Source organism: Clytia hemisphaerica, unplaced genomic scaffold (genome assembly GCF_902728285.1).
Source record: "Clytia hemisphaerica strain Z4C2 unplaced genomic scaffold, Clytia hemisphaerica genome assembly, whole genome shotgun sequence".
In the NCBI taxonomy this organism is placed as follows: Eukaryota; Metazoa; Cnidaria; class Hydrozoa; order Leptothecata; family Clytiidae; genus Clytia; species Clytia hemisphaerica.
Window position 1 is genome coordinate 240,853 of NW_027104471.1, and position 18,864 is coordinate 259,716.

The 18,864-nt window shown below is 34.0% G+C and overlaps 2 protein-coding genes across 2 annotated transcripts; both read right to left on the minus strand.

Annotated features, from left to right (window-relative positions):
* Window positions 1-4,403: 4,403 nt before the first annotated feature.
* Window positions 4,404-7,130, minus strand: LOC136821187 (metallophosphoesterase domain-containing protein 1-like). The gene is made up of 3 exons (XM_067077418.1): window positions 6,596-7,130; window positions 5,394-5,620; window positions 4,404-4,609 (listed from the first exon to the last, which is right to left on the minus strand). The coding sequence occupies exons 1-3, from the start codon at window positions 7,102-7,104 to the stop codon at window positions 4,491-4,493; spliced, it is 855 nt and encodes a 284-aa protein (XP_066933519.1). The 5' UTR covers window positions 7,105-7,130; the 3' UTR covers window positions 4,404-4,490.
* A 486-nt stretch (window positions 7,131-7,616) lies between these two features.
* Window positions 7,617-15,432, minus strand: LOC136821167 (metallophosphoesterase domain-containing protein 1-like). The gene is made up of 3 exons (XM_067077399.1): window positions 14,965-15,432; window positions 14,169-14,398; window positions 7,617-9,827 (listed from the first exon to the last, which is right to left on the minus strand). The coding sequence occupies exons 1-3, from the start codon at window positions 15,402-15,404 to the stop codon at window positions 9,664-9,666; spliced, it is 834 nt and encodes a 277-aa protein (XP_066933500.1). The 5' UTR covers window positions 15,405-15,432; the 3' UTR covers window positions 7,617-9,663.
* Window positions 15,433-18,864: the final 3,432 nt, after the last annotated feature.

Consider the following 18,864-nt stretch of genomic DNA (forward strand, 5'->3'; position numbering starts at 1 on the left):
AGCCTCGAGTAATCGAGACAAAAAAAAGTTAATATCGAAAAAAAAAGTTAATATTAAAAAAAGAAAAAATTTAAAAGTTGATATCGAAAAAAGTTGGTATTGAAAAAAAAATTGGTATCGAAAAAAAAAAAGTTGACATCAAGAAAAAAGTTGGTATCGAAAAAAAAAGTTGACATCAAGAAAAAAGTTGGTATCGAGGGCCAGGGCAAACCAGTCCAACATTTCATCCAACGTGATTTTCCAAAGTTGGATGAAATGTTTGATGGAAAAACTTGCGTTGGATGAAGCGAAAATCAAGGCCGGGGCAAACCGATCCAACATTTCATCCGACATGACTTGGAAAAAAATGAAAATTCAAAAAAATAAAGAAAAAAGTACCACCAAACCAATCCAACACGAAAAATTACACAATTCAATGAGAGAGCTTCTTTGATATCGCCGCAAATGTTGGATGAAATGTTTGATGGCGATCAAACTTCATCCAACACCGTCCAACACGATTTTTTTCTTCTTTTTTTGAATCTTTTTCTAAAAATTTGAATTGACGCAAACCGGTTCAACATTTCATCCAACATCAGGAAAACGACATGTTGGATGAAATGTTGGATCGGTTTGCCCTGGGAATGAAAATAAGTTAAAATCTTCACTCTGGGTTGGAGAAAAAGTAACCGACGTGTATCCCAAAATGATTTTACCCCGGGTTGAATCGTTCTTACGTTTCACCCCAGTAACGTGTAACATCCAAGACTTTAGTCGCTGTGTCACTGTGGAAATTTGAGTTTTATCGTTTCTTCATCATCCACAATATGAAATTAAATTCCGTAAAAATTTCTTCCCTTAACGAATGTTTTCTTGCCGATATGAGTGCCTTGAGTGTTTTCTGGAGATTTTTTTTCGGAAAAACACTCAAGGAAAAATGAAAAATCAAAAACAATTGTACACCAAAGTTGATGAGATAAAAACGAGGCTCGGAAATCCCGAGTCAATAAACCGAGTTTGTCATTTTGAAATATCATGACATCATTCTCAATTTTGTAACTCAGTTTTTTTTCATGCTTATAATTTTCCCTTTTTTCTTTGATAACTTTGATGTTTCGAGTTATTTCTCGTTTCAAGTTAATTTTAGTCACCCCTTGTCTCACAGCTCTGGTGGAAATTTTCCCGACAGTGGAAATATTTTGTGTCATTTTAATCATCAGTACCCTCTTCGCCAATTTTTCCTCCTTCTCAACACAGCTCCTATTTATGCAACCACCAACATCAAATATCTCTTATAAAATGCATCCTTCAACCGGTAATTTCTTATTCTTTCTCAGGGGTGAAAAAGTTTAATTTCGTACCAATTATGCAATTTTACAACGGAATTCAGGCTGTTAAAAAGCAAGTGAGACTAATTATTTCTATTTTCGTTTTTCACCCTTTCCCTTTTTTACCTCTTTCCTTACTTTGAGAAAAACAAATATCAAAATATTTTAGAAAATTATATACCTACACACTATAGCGCTTCGAAGAAGCTCATTTTTCCTTCTTTTTTTTCTTGAACGAATATAAGGGCGTTTGAATATCTTTCCAACGACACCAAACTTTTTACTATATACAACAAACGCTTGAAAAGTTATCAAATCAAAAATAAAAACGCTTGACACCTTTTTGATAAAGACTTTATAGTAGATCTGATGATCTGATGGAGTGATGAAAGACTCTTAAATCGGTTTAGGGTACAAAATTTTTTACTATACATTGAAATTTCATATCACTACAGAATACTCAATATTATATGCAAAATATTACAGAAATTAATATTATTATAAATAGCATAATAGAGGTCCCCCAGCAGACCCAAATTTCACACATTCACGCAACTTTTTTCCGAAATTCACGCATTCACGCAAATTTTTCACGAGTTTCCGAAAAACTTCGGGAAATTTGCACATAACCGGCGGAAAAAGAAAAAAGAGAAAATTCACAAATTTATACAAAAATAGCGCAGATTCGCACATTATCGCAATAAAGTGCATTTTCACGTTCACGCAAGTTTTTTCAATTCGCGCGTTTTTTTTTTCAATTTTAACGCATTCACGTCCAGCCGAAAAAGCGCATTAATACGCAAACCGCTGGAGGGCCCCATATTACAAATCAAGGCAATATAATAAAACTAGCCGTCCCGGCGTCGTCCGAGACGACTTCTTACTCCTTTTAATACGCTCGCTTCGCTCGCTTTTCTATTTTTCAGAAACTTGTAGGGATTTGTATACAAATGTACTTATTTTGCGAGAAGAAATGTTCTTAAATTTAGGCCTTTTTCGTAAAAATTGATGTTTAAAATTTTTAAGGGGACACTAAAATTAATGCACATTAAAAAATATGGTGAAAGTATTTTTAGTTGAATTTTGATTTTTCTTCTCCTTATTAAATTGTATAAATTTGTTATAATTTCTTTTGTTGAAAACCTTCAAACAATAATGTTCTTGACTCGCTAAAAATAATGCTCATGCAAATATTGGTGAAAATTGAGTTAAAAATTTCTCGCGAGAAATCGGTCATACTTTAAACGTGCTTTTTTTTGGGTTTTTGGGAGAGGAAAGACTATTATTTTCCTCACGCAAGGATGAAGATAAAAAACAAATAGAAATTCAAATTCAGTATTAGAGGTACTTGGCAACACCGATCACTCCAAAGACCACAGTGCTTTACGGTGGAATATAAAGAGTGCCTTTTTCAATACCTCTTAACAGAGTCAACAATTATTTAACAATTAAACTCAATGCGTAAGTAAAAGCGTTTTCATTTTGCTATCTCAATAGAACAAAAAATAGCAAACATTGATTAAAAAATTTCATAATTGAATTGGGAATAAGTCATCAACTTTTCTCATATTGTCAAGTCCATTAAATTGAAATGTTTTTATCAGAGTATCAAATAGAAGGGAAATGTCATCGGAGCTTTATTAATCTCAAGGGTAATCATAAATATGATGTCTTTTTGAAAACTCAAATTTTATCTTCGACGTATTCCCATGTGAATCAAAATTATTTCATAACCGACATAAACTTTTTTTTAAAAAACTATAAATTATGCTGATAGTGCTATTGCACAGTCAGTTGTGTTTCTCCATCAAGGAGAAATGTGCTCTCTTGAATGGAAGTGCACTTGGCGAATAGAATTGAATATACAATCAAAAAGGCGCGAAAAAAATTGCCGTGTATTTAAAAATCGCTAGCGAAAAAGCCTCATGCGAGAATGGGAGAGTTCCGATTTAAGCGTATTATAATATAGATGTTAAAAGAAACATTTTCAAAGATGAAACCAGCCTGATTTTGTAAATCCCTTCTCCAAACTTCAAACAGTCGTATTTTGAAAAAAACTGAAGCTTTTAAAGAACCAAAAAAGCCACTCGAAGAATTTTTCGAGGATAACTCTATCCTGGGTAATTGAAGATTGATGTAATAAGACAATTGATGAATGACAACAATAGTATGAAAATGCAGAAGAGTACAAGAACAACTCGATAAATTCAAGAAATTCGGCGATTCTCGGCTGTTCTGGCGATTTTTAGAAAGTTCCTGTACCAAAATCAGTTTCATTGAAAATTGAACCATGCTTGATCGTGGACAAAGACATAAATAAAACGAAAAAATCTAATGAAAATCTGCAAAAACGGCAATTTCCGGCATTTTCGGCCGGAAAAAAAATTTCTCAAAAAATCGAAGTCGGTCATGTTTTGAGCATTGCGAATACGCATCTTTCTGCAAAAAATCAGAAAAAACTAAGTATGAAAATTCGAGAAAATGTCAAAAAACCGGTTTTTCCGGCATATTTCCAGCATTTTCGGCCGGAGAATTTTTTTTCGAAAATCGGGCTCCGTCACGTTTTAGGTATTGTCATTTTGCATCAGTGTGCAAAATTTTATAAAAAAATATAAAGTACAGCTCGAGAAATTCAAGAAATACTGTCTTTCCGGCGATTTTTAAATAGTTCCGGCTTCAAAAATCAATATTATTGAAAATTGAAACATGCTTGATGGCGGGCATTGCTAGTAATAATGTTTTTGAATGAAAAAAACAACTAATTATAAGGAAAAAGTCCAATGAAAATCCAGAAAAAAAACCGGCGATTTCTGGCATTTTCGGCCGGAAAAAAAAATTTCTCAAACAACGGACTCGGCCATGTTTTGGGCATTGTTAATACGCATCTTCGAGCAAAAAATCAGAAAAAACTAATGATAAAATCTCGAGAAAATGTTTTTCCGGCATATTTCCGGCATTTTCGGCCGGAAAAAAGTGTTTTTCGAAAATCGGGCTGCTTCACAATTTAGGTATTGTCACTTTGCATCAGTGTGTAAAATTTCATAAAAAAGTATAAAGTACAGCTCGAGAAAAGCTGGTAACAGACGAACGGACAAACGGACGGACGGACCACCAGTCCACGACCTCTATAGGTCGGTCCAAAAAAGGCAACAATCGTTTTTGTAAGTGCTGAAACAACTGAGTTCACTTTTTCTCGGGAAGTTTGAGATCCATTATGATGGGCTTGTTGGAAGGCTTATAACGTAAAGTACATATTGAAGCATTGATATATGTCGTTGTGCTGTCCGTCCAAATACCATATGCTACAAGAAAAATATGAAAATACATTCCAACCACAGCCTACGTCTATCTTATCAGTCCTAATTACGTTATTTATGTGTTAACAATAATCAGTTTAATACTTTCTGCATGAGGATTAGTATAAGACTGGTAAGATTCAAAATCGATTATGAAGAGCTCTCCTACCCTTACAGTGCTCTCTCTACATAATCGTTTTTAGTTGTTCTGGGAAAGTTTAGCTCTACACGATTTTTTTTATAAGAAGAAATTATACAAAAAATATGTCTCGAAGCCAAAATATTAAGAACAAGTTAAGAACTAGACTGCTTGCATCATCTAACGAATTCGTGCTTCTTATACTATCTGCGGTTTTTAGAGGTCTGCGATTCAGACTAGTTAAGAACATTTTTAAAGGCTTTGCAGACTCTTAAAGCCATTGACATTTTACATAGTTATAATGTATGTTGATTCAGCAGATTGAAATAAATAGAATCTTTTGTAATGAATAAAGAAAAATGTGGAGCAAGATTTTTTTCTTCCTTTTATTTACAAATTTGAAAGGACTCTTTTATTAAAATTTTGCTGACATCAGTTTCAGACGAGTCGGGTGTATATAACACCGTATAATTCCTTTAAGAAGCCCGATCTCTTCAAGGAAAATGGACAAAAATACAAAAATACAAAAATACAAAAACGTTGAAAATGAGAACATGAAAATGAGCTCAAAAAGTCAAGACTTCAAAAATGTTCGATGTTCTTGTAAAAGAAAATGTGTGGTTTCGAAAAGGGATTAGGAACAGGTATTACCTTCATGAATATGTCCGAAAACATGGATCATTGGTTTTACCCTATTTTGAATGGTCGATAAAAGTTCTGCGCATCCCGCCCTCATTTGACTCGAACAGTGATCACCATAGCCAAGGGGCGGTCCGTGGGTGACAAGTATATCTGTATCATCAGGGATGAGATCCCATTTTTCTAAACAATCAGCACCACGTTTCAAATTATACGCCCATCCACCGAATTCTGGTTGCCTTTATGAAAATCAGAAAATAAATATCAAGATATTCATGAGGTAATGTTTTATAAGGAGGCACCCAAAAGAGCCCGGACGTGGGCACTAGGTCTATTGGTTATATATTCATTAATGAGTAGCAAGTGTTTGTACAAAAAAAACTAATGAACAGATTTTTCACATAGTCCAATTGGCATTTTTGGGCCCAAATCGGCTCAAAAAATAAGGAAAATCTAATGAATGAACTTTTCACAAAGTTTAAAAAACCCTAATTTGAGCATTTTTGGCCCCAAATTGCTCCCAAATTATTTTTCTTCAAAAATCAGGCTGCTTCACATTTTGGCCACCACCATTTTGCACCTTTGTACCAAAAATCAAAGAATTCCTTTGATTCAATCCTGAGAAAAGTTGGTAACAGACGGAACAGAACGAACGGACGAACGAACGAACAACGAAATTAGTAGGTCCAAAAAGTGACCGGAAATTAGTGACAGAAATCTAACTACACAACTGACTCTACCTTCTAAGAACCAAAATAAGGTATGAAGCTCCATAGACAAACGAAGTCTGCGAAAAACACTAAGTATTTCAATACACCTTTTCATCCGTAGTCGCGCGTGTCACTCCATTATTTAACTTGCCACTTAAACTCGATCCAATCCTTTTTTACACTTATTTCTATTGTCTAGGTGGGAAAAAAGACTGGGACGACTTTAGGGTAGTAAAACGGACAAAAAATGCCCGCGGCAATTGGCGGCTACGGTCGAAAAGATGTATTAAATACTAAAGTTATAGTCATCTCTTTCACAACTAAAACTCAAGCTAAATTCCTAGAAAAACTACCTTACGCTTCTATCTTGTGAAATGTTTGAACTGTAAACGTAGCATTTTACATATTCATGAGATAAATATAAGGAAACATCGGATATTTGAACCCAAAGATTAGAAAATGGTGGCAAATCTAATTTTAGATGTTTACAAAAACTATACTAACCAGGGCGATCCATAGATTTTGAATCCCATGACCTCAACAGCTTGGTCTTCAATAAATGTACAATTTGTTAATTTCTTTTTCATCTCTTTATGATCCAAACCTAAGCAGTCTTTTGGTAGCAAATAACCGGCCGATTCTGCACCAAAAGGATCAAAGGTTAATTCGTGGTTTCCAGCAATGACTATTAGGTGTTTATATTTCGGTTGTATACGACCAAGAAATTCATTAAATTTATCAATTTCTCCTGGTTTTCCAACATTAGAGAAATCTCCAGCGTGTATTAAAATATCCCCTTCTGGCATTTCTAGATTGTCCGTTTGACTGTGAGTATCTGATACAAAAACAAATCGGACATGTCCCGGTTTTTGTTCTTTAGGTAGTTTGACATAGTCTTTAACATCTAATTTCTTCTGTTTTTTATTTTGTCCTTTGACTTTGATTTTATCCCACAGTTGTGTTGGTTTTTGTGTCATGGGATGGACTTTAATTTTACCACTTTCTTCTGCCATCTTTATTTTGTTAGTATACTAAATCTAGAAAAGAAAGAAATATATAATCAGTCATTTACATGAGCCATGTATGTAAGTAGAGTCAAACTTGTTAAAATTTGATCTAACTGTCCTACATTGGCTACATTGTGTAGCAAATAAAAATAGATTGAGATCTTTTTTAAAGGATGTTAGATGAATTAAAAATGAGAGAGTTTGCGATTAAAAACCAATTAAAGGACATATCACTTAACGTATTCCCTAAAACTTGCATACACGGCATTTTTAAACAAAAGAAAAAGTCAAAGTACTCCTCTCCCACGGCGCGCGAGCACAAAATTTGAGAAATCATTTTGTTCATTCTGTTTTGTCAGCATAAGAGGCGAGCCTCCTTTCTTTATCATAACAAAAAGATTATCTTTAGACCTACATGTCAAGCAAGACAGAGTTTAAGAATATTGTACACATACATATTCACTAGAACTAAAATTTTCAGAAGTTTAATAAGAAAAATAACATTTCAGAAAATGACATTCTATATGATGAAGGAAAGTATTGCATACGTAAGGCGTAATATTATCAAAATATGCTGACGTGTTTTGTTACATTGTGCAAAAATATAAAGTACATAAAAATAGTTTACAAACTTCTTATGTGTATATATGCTGACGAAATCAACAATAAGGAAATATGTGCTTAGCTCAATATTTCTGAGGCCTACTAAGAGCATACTTGAAATTTCACATTTTATAACATAAAACCTACCATATTTTAAAACCTACCATATTTGGTTTTATTTTGGTCTTAATCTTAAGATTAACTTTACACTATAGACTATTATCATACAAAAATATTTAAAAAAAGACTGTTATTATCATAATATATTCCTAATTACAAATTTTAAATTAAATTACAGTTTTAAATGGAATGGGAAGCAGTAAATATTTGGCTTAATTCGTATAAATTTTAGACGTAAATGTTTTAAATTAAAAGAAAGAGAAGAGAGAAGAGAAATTTAAATTTAATGTCGCCCGTATGGACGACAATCATCAATTAATTTGAACAAGTTCTGATAACATCGAGCACTCTCGGCAGAAAAGAAAATTGACTTGTATGATGTAAATGTTTTAAATATATTTAGTTTCCTTAAAGGGGATTAAATTTCACGTGGATTAAATTTCACGATTTTCGCGAATTTTTGCTATTTTCTCGAATAATAGTTCTCGCAAAAAAAGTAAAATCCCTAGGAAAATGAAAGAAATTAGGTGAATAAGAGGCCGATTCGTGAAAATTTGTCCAAGCGAAGATCTTAGATTCTCAATTCAGGTCTTAAAATGCGACTCTGGTTTTGGCAAAATTTCAGTCTTACACACATTATTCCTATACAAAGGTTGATATGACAGTGTTACGGTTGATCGTGGAAAATAATTGCAAAATAATAAATTATAAAATAAATAATAATGAAATCAATTCATTTAAAAAAATATTCAATATTTACTCTAAAATTAATAAAAATGGGTAACTTCTGATCGCTTGAAATGCTAATGCACGGAAATCACGTTTCCATAAAGTTTGTTCAATTTTCATAGAGTTTTTTCTTGTCTAAGTGAAGGGATTCGAAAATCTCTTTAAAATGCATTATCATCACTTGTTACTCATTAATCTGTGTACTCATATATGCATCCGTTACATCCTCGCGAACCAGGGCCGTTAAACGATTTTGCGACCTAAAGAGGTCAGTGCCGAAAAACTGGAAGAATCATTTACAGCCCCCCCCCCGTCAACGCGTCCATCAGAATTATCAATAGCGTAAGGGGGGTTGTCAGGTGAGGCCTAGAGTCGAGGGTACATCGGTTATCGCTCTGTGTAAATCTATATTATAAATCCACTGAAATGACCATTCCAATAAAACTTAACTCTTATCAATCAGCCTATGCAATCCAGCTCAAATCTATGACGTCATTGAACAAAATCAACCAATCAGCATTTGATTCTTAAGTGGACTTTTGAATTTTTAACGGTAAACTACAGTTATACACTCTCTTTTTTATAAGCATACGGGAAAATCGGGTCGAGGCTCAGTATGCTTAGCAGAATCTCATCTTCAGCCTTAATTTATGCTTATTTATATGCTTAGACTTGTTGATTTTTTCTGGCCCATGGAAATTTCGACTTTTTAAGTCGGAAGATGGATTCGGCTCAACAAATTACAGTCATTTGTAGTCATTTAACGCTGCAGGCGAAAATCTTTGGTCGAAGAAAGCTAAAGCAACTTTAAAAGATTAAAAGTAACCCTAAAAAAAGTCAGTGTTTTAGAAAAGCAGCCAAATCTGTTTTTTTTTGCATTTCAGGAGGTATGCTTAGTATTATGCTTATTTTTTTACCGAATTTGAGCCTAATTATGCTCATAAATGTTATGCTTACAAGAAAAAGAGTGTAATTGAGGTTGCACACACCAATAATATCCAATAAATGAGTTAATCGACTTCGTATTGGATGCTGAAACATGGTCACCATTGGGATATTTATATTTTTTTGACAAATCTCCAATATTAGATAAGAGAATCAACATCACCTGATTTAAATCGTTTCAATCCCATCCAGAACATTCGGTAAGAAATCGACAGTTTTTTTCTCGATAGGCTTCAAATCGATGACAAACGGTAAATTGTCTGACCGATAACGGCGTGTACAAATCGATGCGTTGAGATACGTTGTCGTTTTATCCTTGGCAATGCCGTATGCTATGAAAGAAAGGGAAAAACCAAGAACGATTTAAGAAAGCCTAAGTGCAAAGGCAACATAGAATGGTAACCTGGATGAGAAAAAGGAGGCAACTGCCCTTCCCCTACGGCAGATCTTTCGGGGCGCAAATAGGCAAGAGGTACCTCGTTAGTAAAATTCTTTTGCCGGACGAATATTTTACAAAATTAAAGAAAATTGCATCATTTGCTCAGTCTATTGGCGTTTCGCGGCCTTATGATTTCTCTAAAAAGCTGACTTAAGATTTTTTAATTGCCGATGACGTTATTTTTTAGCTATTTCCCTTTATAACTTTTCAAATATTGATTTGTGTGCTCTACTAGTATCAGGTGTTCCCATTTCTTTTTGTTTTGCTTTTTGTCCTGAATAAGCCAGAAGGGGACACGAGCATTTAATTTTCCGTTTTAATTTCCACTGCGTTTACTGTGCTAATCGGCTAATTCGAAACCTTTTTCGTTTAATTTTTCGTTTTATTGTTTTCGACGATTATTCCCCGCGGGATTTTTTTCATCAATTTTATTGTACTGTTTTAACGTTGTAAATATTATCGCTACGCACCTATTTTTATTAAATCTTTTTAACATTTTCTTTGGTTTATTCCCTATAGAATTTTTTCCTTTGTTCATTAGAATTTTTTATTTCTCGCTTTTGATTTACGCATCACTGATTTTGTAGCATTTAAAAATGTGTTAACGCTTGTGCAGTATCATACCTGATGAAGTTCTGAAAATAGAACGAAATATCGTAAACAAACTGTGTTGATTTTACTTTTTGTTCACTGATTTTTAGGTATATGTTGTGATATTTTTCATCCTTGGATAAATATCTTTCATTTGAGCCATATTTAAGCTTTTGATTTTCACTTTCATTTTCAAGCCCCAGCGAAAGTGATGACGTCACTAGGGGATCAGCAAAATGGTCAAAATTTTCTCACCACTCGTTTTTGTGATCTTATGGACCTAATTGATCATTTAAAAAAGTTAATTTGCTTTTAACAAGTCTGTGCAAAGGAAGAACATTGTATCTCTCACTAAGAATTTAGGGCTGCTTCTTTGTGGTCTCAAACGATTTCACTTTTTGGCTGCTTAAATCAAAATGGAGGACCTTTTATAAAGAGATTCCTGAACAAAAATCTAAGGTTAGTAAGTATGAAATCAAGATTTAGAATTTCTTCTTTAATATGGTTGTCATATAGTAGAGTAAGATGTCAACCCAAAAGATTTGGCTTTTTTTGGATGGGCTCAATTTCAAATAAAGGGATTCCTTTGACAAACATTAACGATATGTACCCTCGGGTACCTAATAGCGGCGGGTTTAGAACATACAGAGTGGGTGGTAAAATTCTCAAAACTTAATAATCCGCCGGGGGGTTGAAATAAAAAATGTCATGGGTGTAAAATCTTTGAAAAAGAGGCTAATACAGCAGAATTAGGGCAAAAGAGGGAACTTTCAAAAACATTTGCCCAAAAATTAATAAGCAGGGGGGAGTTGGAAGGACTGTTAGCAGGAGGGAGCGCTTATTAATAAGTAATAATAATTTATAACTTAAAAAAATGCTTTTTATATGGAAAATAGCTGTTTTATATTAACAGATAATTATTTTCATTCTAAATCATTTTATATTATCTAATATAATCCAAAAATGAGTAGATGATAATTTGCTATCATGCTAGACAATTAACACAAACAGCAATAAAAAATGCAATAATCATTAAAAGAGCTAAAATACCCAACAAAATTGTCCAAATCCAAAGCCCAAAAACTCCAACATACATTGATATTTGCAAAAGAAACGTAACACCTCCTTTAATCTGTCCTCCATAGAGATCCATCAAAGCATCAGGTAAATAAACCCATCCAGCTAGTGTCACATAAACGGGAGCATAACAGATAGAACATGCGATAAATATGACGATTGGTGTGTACATGATAGCTAAAAACAAATAAAAACAAGGTTTCTCTTTCTTTAGAGCAATGTTGTAAAGTACAAAATCAATTAATGATGTGACAAAGAAGTTCACCATGAACTCGAAATGTACCATCATATCCTGAACATGGTCTTTCCATTCGATTTTCGGAATCTCCTTCAAAGCGTAACCTTGTGAAACTAACATTGGCATTTCAAAGAAAAATGCAATTAAAACATTTGCAGCCAACATAACAAAAGCACTTTCTTCCATTTTGTCTTTACAAAACATATATATGAAATAATACATAAAGCAGTTTCAATAAGGTTACAAGAGTAAAGAAAACGGTGAATGATATCAAAGCTGGCTTCATCTCATCATTACTGTCAGCAAACAAGTGAACGATAGATGCAATTGTGTTACAAAAATAAAACAAGTACAGAAATAATTTCAATGTAATGTACCAATATCTACAAGCTAAGCTACATACATCAGGAAATCGAGTCTGACACTTGAAGCTTGATATTGCCTTCCTGAATCTTTGGGTTGTCCCTCTCGGTAGAAACTTATTTGTATGTCCTGTACCATAGGCTAGAAAACTGGTTATTTCTCTAACTTTAGAATCAATGGTTGGTTTATCTGCTGTTTGGTTCATATCTTTGACAATGTTTAAAGTCTCTTTCCAACGATATCCATCAGCTTTTTCGACAGTCTCATCACCGATGCTTATACCATATATAACACATCTCTTTTCATCTTTCAAACAATATTCAGGGAAAGCATATGAAATAACCCATCCACCTTGTAAGCTGCTCCATGGAGGGTGAATTGAAGTTGCAGAATCATAATTTCCTTGCCAGGTGCATCCAGAATTGTTCCCTAAGTCTACGGTTCTTCCCAAGTTCACTCGACAATGCAAAACAACACCTATACCACCACCGAGATCTTTAGAAACTTTATTTTTTGAGATACTTTTAGCTTCATCTAAATCTTTAACAAAATAAATTCCAGGACCTAGACGTAAGCGTCCACCTTTACTTGGTTCAAGACCCCAATTCGTAATAGGTCCAAGACAGTTTTCAGCTGTGCCATGATACAGTGTAAGGCTTTCTGGACATTGATTACAAAAATGATCAGAATCTTTATCCTTGCAAAGCTTGCAGTAATGTCGTGTATGTTTTTCTTTACATTGTTGTACTTTACATCCCATATTTCTTCCATGAAAATATCAAATGTATTCTAGTTCTATCAGAATTCTAAAGAAACAGTCAACAAATTCACAAGATTGTTACACAAACCACTCATAAACGAGCTTTTCATGTACTAAAAAATGTCTAAAACTTATTATTGTCTACATTAACAGTAAAGTATTTTCTCGGAAAACCATAATGTACATCACAAATGACAACTGGTCATTTTATAAGAACTTGAGTTTATCGATAAGCATTATTTTATCAGAGCATTATTTATTTTTTCAAATCAAAGCCAAACATTTTAATCAAGATATAGTTGTTTATAATGAGTTTATAATAACTTTCAATGACCAAACAATGCATTATTTTAATAAAAACTAGATAATCTCTACTAAGTGCTTATAAAAAGCATTGTACTGATTAGTGTGTGTTGTTGACACTTAATGATAAATATTATCCTTATTAAGACGTATTGGTTAAGAATTTTTTGAGTTGATGGTCCTCGGCACACGATGAAATATACGTATTGTCTGTTTCTCGTATCTTTTTTTATAAAAATGCACCTCCTTCTCACAGATCCACTGGGACCCGCCCCTTCCTTCCCACAGGGAAAATCAGCCAATATTAGCCTAGGTGGAAAATTATCCTCCAATTTTTGTCCCCACTGAAAATATCAAATAAACCAATCCTCTCTGCAAAATATAATGCTATTTTCACATCCCAACTGAATTTTATGCTTTCCGAAGTGCACAGTAAGGGTCAAAATCAGCAAGATGAGAAAAACTGCACTCTAAGGGTGTAAAATTTCGAAAATCTGACCATATCTTGCCTGAAAATGGTCAAAGATTTTTAAGAAAATGTACCGTAACAGGGTCGATTTTTCGCTCAGATTTGCTCAAATTTTTCAAAATTTTCTTTGCACAGTAAGAGTCCGATTTCAAAGGCTTGATTTAAGGCATCACGTATGGTCGTTTTTGAATCGAGTGCCCCCCCCCCGGATTGAAAACAAAAGAATTTAAATCCCTAGCCATAAAAAAACATGGAAATATCAATCCCCATTGAGTTTCAGTCAGTTATATTTACCCTCAATTGGGGTGTAAGAATAAAGGAGGTTTAAGAATAACAAATACATTAAGATTTTCCAGTTTATAATACTGAAGAAATATGATAAAAGTGGCAAGGAAAAAGAGATTAACAAAATTGAACCATACAAAAACCATACCTTCATGAATGTGTCCAAATGCATGGATTCTCGGTTTGACTTTCTCTTGAACAATATACAACAATTCTGGACATCCAGCATGCTTAATATGGTGACCTTCATCACAAACACCATAAGGCGGTGTATGGGTCATGAGGACATCAGTGTCGAAAGGTATTTTTTCCCATTTAGATAGACATTCTTCACCACACTTGACTGAAAAAGCATCTCCTACACGGTGCTCTGGATGCCTGAGAATAAGACATTGATATTAAATACTTAAAATATTTTACACGGGAATTTTCATATCAAACACATGTTTCATATCAGGACAGTGTCTTCCTATTATTATATCGTGCTGATAAAAGCAAAACAATATTTTTCTTTTCCTTTTTCTGACCAATCTTGCTTCACATCCATGTCAATTCAATGTGAAAAAACTTGTAAATTGAAATTGATGAGTAACCTAACGATAACACTCTTATTTAAAAACAAAACCTTTAAGCTACAGTACAGAAATTTCCAAGAATTTACCTATTTTTTGCAGAATCAAACAAGTTTTTTTGAAGAGACTTTGATCTGTTTATTAAAGCAGTATCTTACATGAAAATATTCCACCCTTAAGTTAGGAGATCTAGAACGGCTTTAGTTTTAAGGACCTTAGAATGAAAACAACGAAGGGGAAAGTTTTTAGCCGAGTGTTATGTGCTATTTTTACTATTTTCTTATAGAAGATTACAATTTCATAGTTGAATGAGAAACAAATATTTGATACTTTTAAAAAAAATAAACAAGCATGATTATTAGAAATACCTACCATGGTGTTCCATAAAACTTGATTCCCATCAATTCAATTCCTTCATCTTCTAAATAAGTACAATTACTTAAAATTCGTTGACATTCTTCTGGTCTAGAACCATTCAAAGATGGATCCATCATAAGTTCGTGGTTCCCAGCAATGACCAAAATATGTTTGAACTTATGTTTTATACTACCCAATATTTCATTGAATGATTCAACTTCTACTAAGCGTCCATGTAATGTGAAGTCACCACAATGTATTAAAATGTCACCATCAGGTACAATCTCAGGGATTTTCTTTGTACCATGAGTATCAGAAATGATAACAATTCGAACAGAGTCTGAATCTTTAGGATCCTTTGGTTTAGAGTATTCACCCAAATCTGACACCCTGTGATTTTTATCTGTGTCTAATTTTTGAAAATGCCTGCGCACACTTCCCAATGCCTTTTTCATCTTATTAGCTACAAAAGTAATAATAAATAGAATGATTTTTTTTCCCATACAAATGGGTTAAGGCAGTAGCCATTTAATTTCAACTATTCTATTTTAAATTGAATTAGTTTTTTAAATGAGATACTTACCTTACCCACTAAAGTAAACATAAACAGGATCTTTCAAACCTAGCCAAGGTGAGACAGTGTGCTAGCAATTTCAAAAAGTTACACATCAAGCGCCTAAGAAACAGTCCCCCAGTCTTTTTCCAGTCCAAATCTCTCCCATCCTATTAGAACCCACAATTTAGTCATTTTTATAATAGTTTACTTTGATGGGATTAATTTATCGGGGAATAAATTTCGTGAATGACAACATAAAAAAAGTCCCAGTGGAAATTTAAAGGTCTTATCCACGAAATTTTTTCGAATTAAATTCAAAAAAATGTCAAAAGACCACTTTCAACATGTTTAACGCCATATTTCACAACATACATGAATAGTTTGGCAGTAGAATGGCACAAAACTGTTAAAATATTATCTCATATTTGAGTCATCTGAGAAATTTAATCCCATTTAAGTAGCTCAGTGACAAAATACTCGGCACAAAAGGGAAATTCACCGGGGTGTTTTGAAACCACAATCGATTTGTAAGTGCTCTAAAGTAGTTTCGAAGGGTAGAGTTTTAACTCTGAGTTTTAACGCTAGACTTATTAAGACTTAAGACTGAGGATCCAAAAGTTCAAAAATGGTCCAGTAAGGCTTGAAATATAGCCTAGAAATCAATAAATCCCTCCCAGATCGAAATAAGCGATGAAATCAAGTTGAAGGCCTGAAATTGACATTCTAGCTCGAACGTCAATTTTCGAAAAATGGTAAATTAGCCAAAAGTGCCAATATATTATGGCAAAAAAAAAATCCGATTTCCCGATCGATCTCACTTTGATTTCTAAACTTTCTTCCGATCGGGTTAACTTTTTGGGTACTTTTAGCGTGCGTTGTTTTTACAGATCATAATGTGGTGTTTCAAGATGGCGGCTCAAGCGATAAGTCAGATGTGATAAGTCAGTGTTGTACCAAAGTATTTCCAGTGTAAATCTTTTGCAAGCTTCAATTTCTGTCATTTATTTTTTTAACTCGGCAAATCAAACACATGATTTTCATCAAGGGGATTCTTTTTCTACTTCTTTTGATAAAGCCTGGATGCAATCGTGCTTTTTTGGACTTGGTTTGGACGTGTTTGATAAGGCGAATCGCAAAAAATTGTTTGGTTCCCGTCATTTCTACTTTAAAAAGTGGGGGTCATTCGGTCGGTCGGTTGGTCGAAAATATTTTTCTTTTAAGAAGCAGCTACATCTTGTTGAAAGGGAATCCGTGTGGACTGATCCGAATTAAGAAATTGAGAAACCGTGGATAAACTGGTTTTCGGTTTACTCTCCATTAGCATGCGGCTCGCTACTTTGATTTGAAAACTTGTAAACACAGAGCGTGCAGAGGTCGACAGTGGAAATCCAGCAAAGCAGTGGAAAAGCTTTCCGACTCTCCAACTCTACCTGCTGACCGTAAATCAGGGTCGGTCAGATGACGGGAACCAAATGATGACATCACATCTCCTATTATTGGACTTGCAAAATTATGGCAAATGGTCTTTGAAATTTGATCAATTATATTAATATTAATGTATACAGTTCTTGTTGAAATTGATCTAACTATTTTTCACGCAGTTCCGGATGCAGATTGTGTTTTTCTAAACTTTTCTAACCTTGGCGCACGTTTTGACTGAATGATGGAATGGAATGAATGGCGATAACAGTTTATACATATCTCTTATCAAACTTGCAGAAAGCGGACTGCAGAAAGTTATGAAAAATGGTTTCTAGAATTTAATGAATTATACCGTTACACAACATGCACACTCTCGTCACAACTTGCACAGTCATAACAAACAGATCCATCTTGTCTTCATTTAACATTGTTTTAAAGTTTAAAAAACACTGCCAGTGCTTGGCACAGAAGAGAGGACTCCCAGTTGAAATTAATTGCTACTCCGCTGCCCTGTTGAATTTATTTATTATGGTCGTGTGTTTATTCCGCCAAGGCGGTAAAGCGATCGCCCAAATTCATAGACCAATCAAAAGGGAGTTTAAAGCAAAATGGGGGAAAAATGAGCTTCCCCGCATAGTTATGAATTTTCAGTTTTGCTTTCGATTATCATTTGCGACCAGCAAAGTCTTCAAGATGGTTGTGTGCATGTTGTGTAACTTGACGGTACTAAACTACAAAATTTATTTACGAAGACTGGATGTAAATTATGTTTTTCTGACCTTGCCAAATTTTGGCTTTGACTGAATAGCAGTCAGTTTTTACGTACCTCATTGGCCTTGCAGACAACTGACAAATGGTTTCTGTAATTTGACCAAGTCTACCAAAATACAGTTCCTGTTGAAATGTTATAAATATGAACTACGTTTTGCAAAGATTTTGATGCAAATTGTGTTTTTCTGGAGTTTGCGCTTTGTGACTTAAAGTTTGTAGCTTGTTAGTTTAAAGTGTTATTGGAGTTTTATCAAGTAAAACAAAAAGTACAGTTTCTATGTATATTTGATGGATATCTTCATTTTGGTTCTGACGTTTTGGCAATTTTCTAATTTATTTCTTGATAACACTTTGGTCAGATATGGATATTGTCTACATCCAACAGAAAAAATGTATCATAACTGACTGGAATGAAATTAACAAAAAATTTTAATTACACTATGTTTCTCTTTTATTTTATAGTAATGAACTATAGCTTAATTGTTTGATGTCGTAGAAAAAGTGCTACAATGCTAAAGAGAAGTATACTTTGATCTTCTCGTGGGGGGGGGGGGGTTGGAGGAGCTCTCAGGCTTGTTTTAAATAATTTTAAATCAAGTTATCAAATGTTTCACATTTTGTACATTATTCAACATTTTTAGTCTACTCTGTTTCAGTACATCTCTTACATCTGTTAACCCACTTATTAAAGCTATCTAGCTAAGCTCTATTGGCTGACCTTCCAGCCTCCGCTGGTTTATTTTAACTAGATTCAACTTATTTTTGGGTTTTAGAGTATCCAACCGACCAATTAAAGTCACATTTACGAACAAAGAGGACAAGAACACAGTGTTGCAAGCAATAACAAAAGAAAAAGGCTTTCCTTACGGAGTGACAGAGGATTTGACCAAAAATGAAAGACAGATAATTAAAGAATGGTGTAAGGAAGCCGAAAAAATGAATGCTAAAATCAAGGAAGACAACACAAAATGGAAAGTCCGGGGGAGCCCGCGAAAAAAACTCTATTTCAAAAAGATCATTGTAAAAAGTACGAGCGGTTTATAGAGGCCCATGTGTCTTCACGGTGGCCTGCAAACCTGTAAAGCTTTATTATTATTATAATTATAACCCTGTACCCGCAGCAAGAACCAACCCCCCCCCGTTTATTAAAACTTAACCATTTTTCG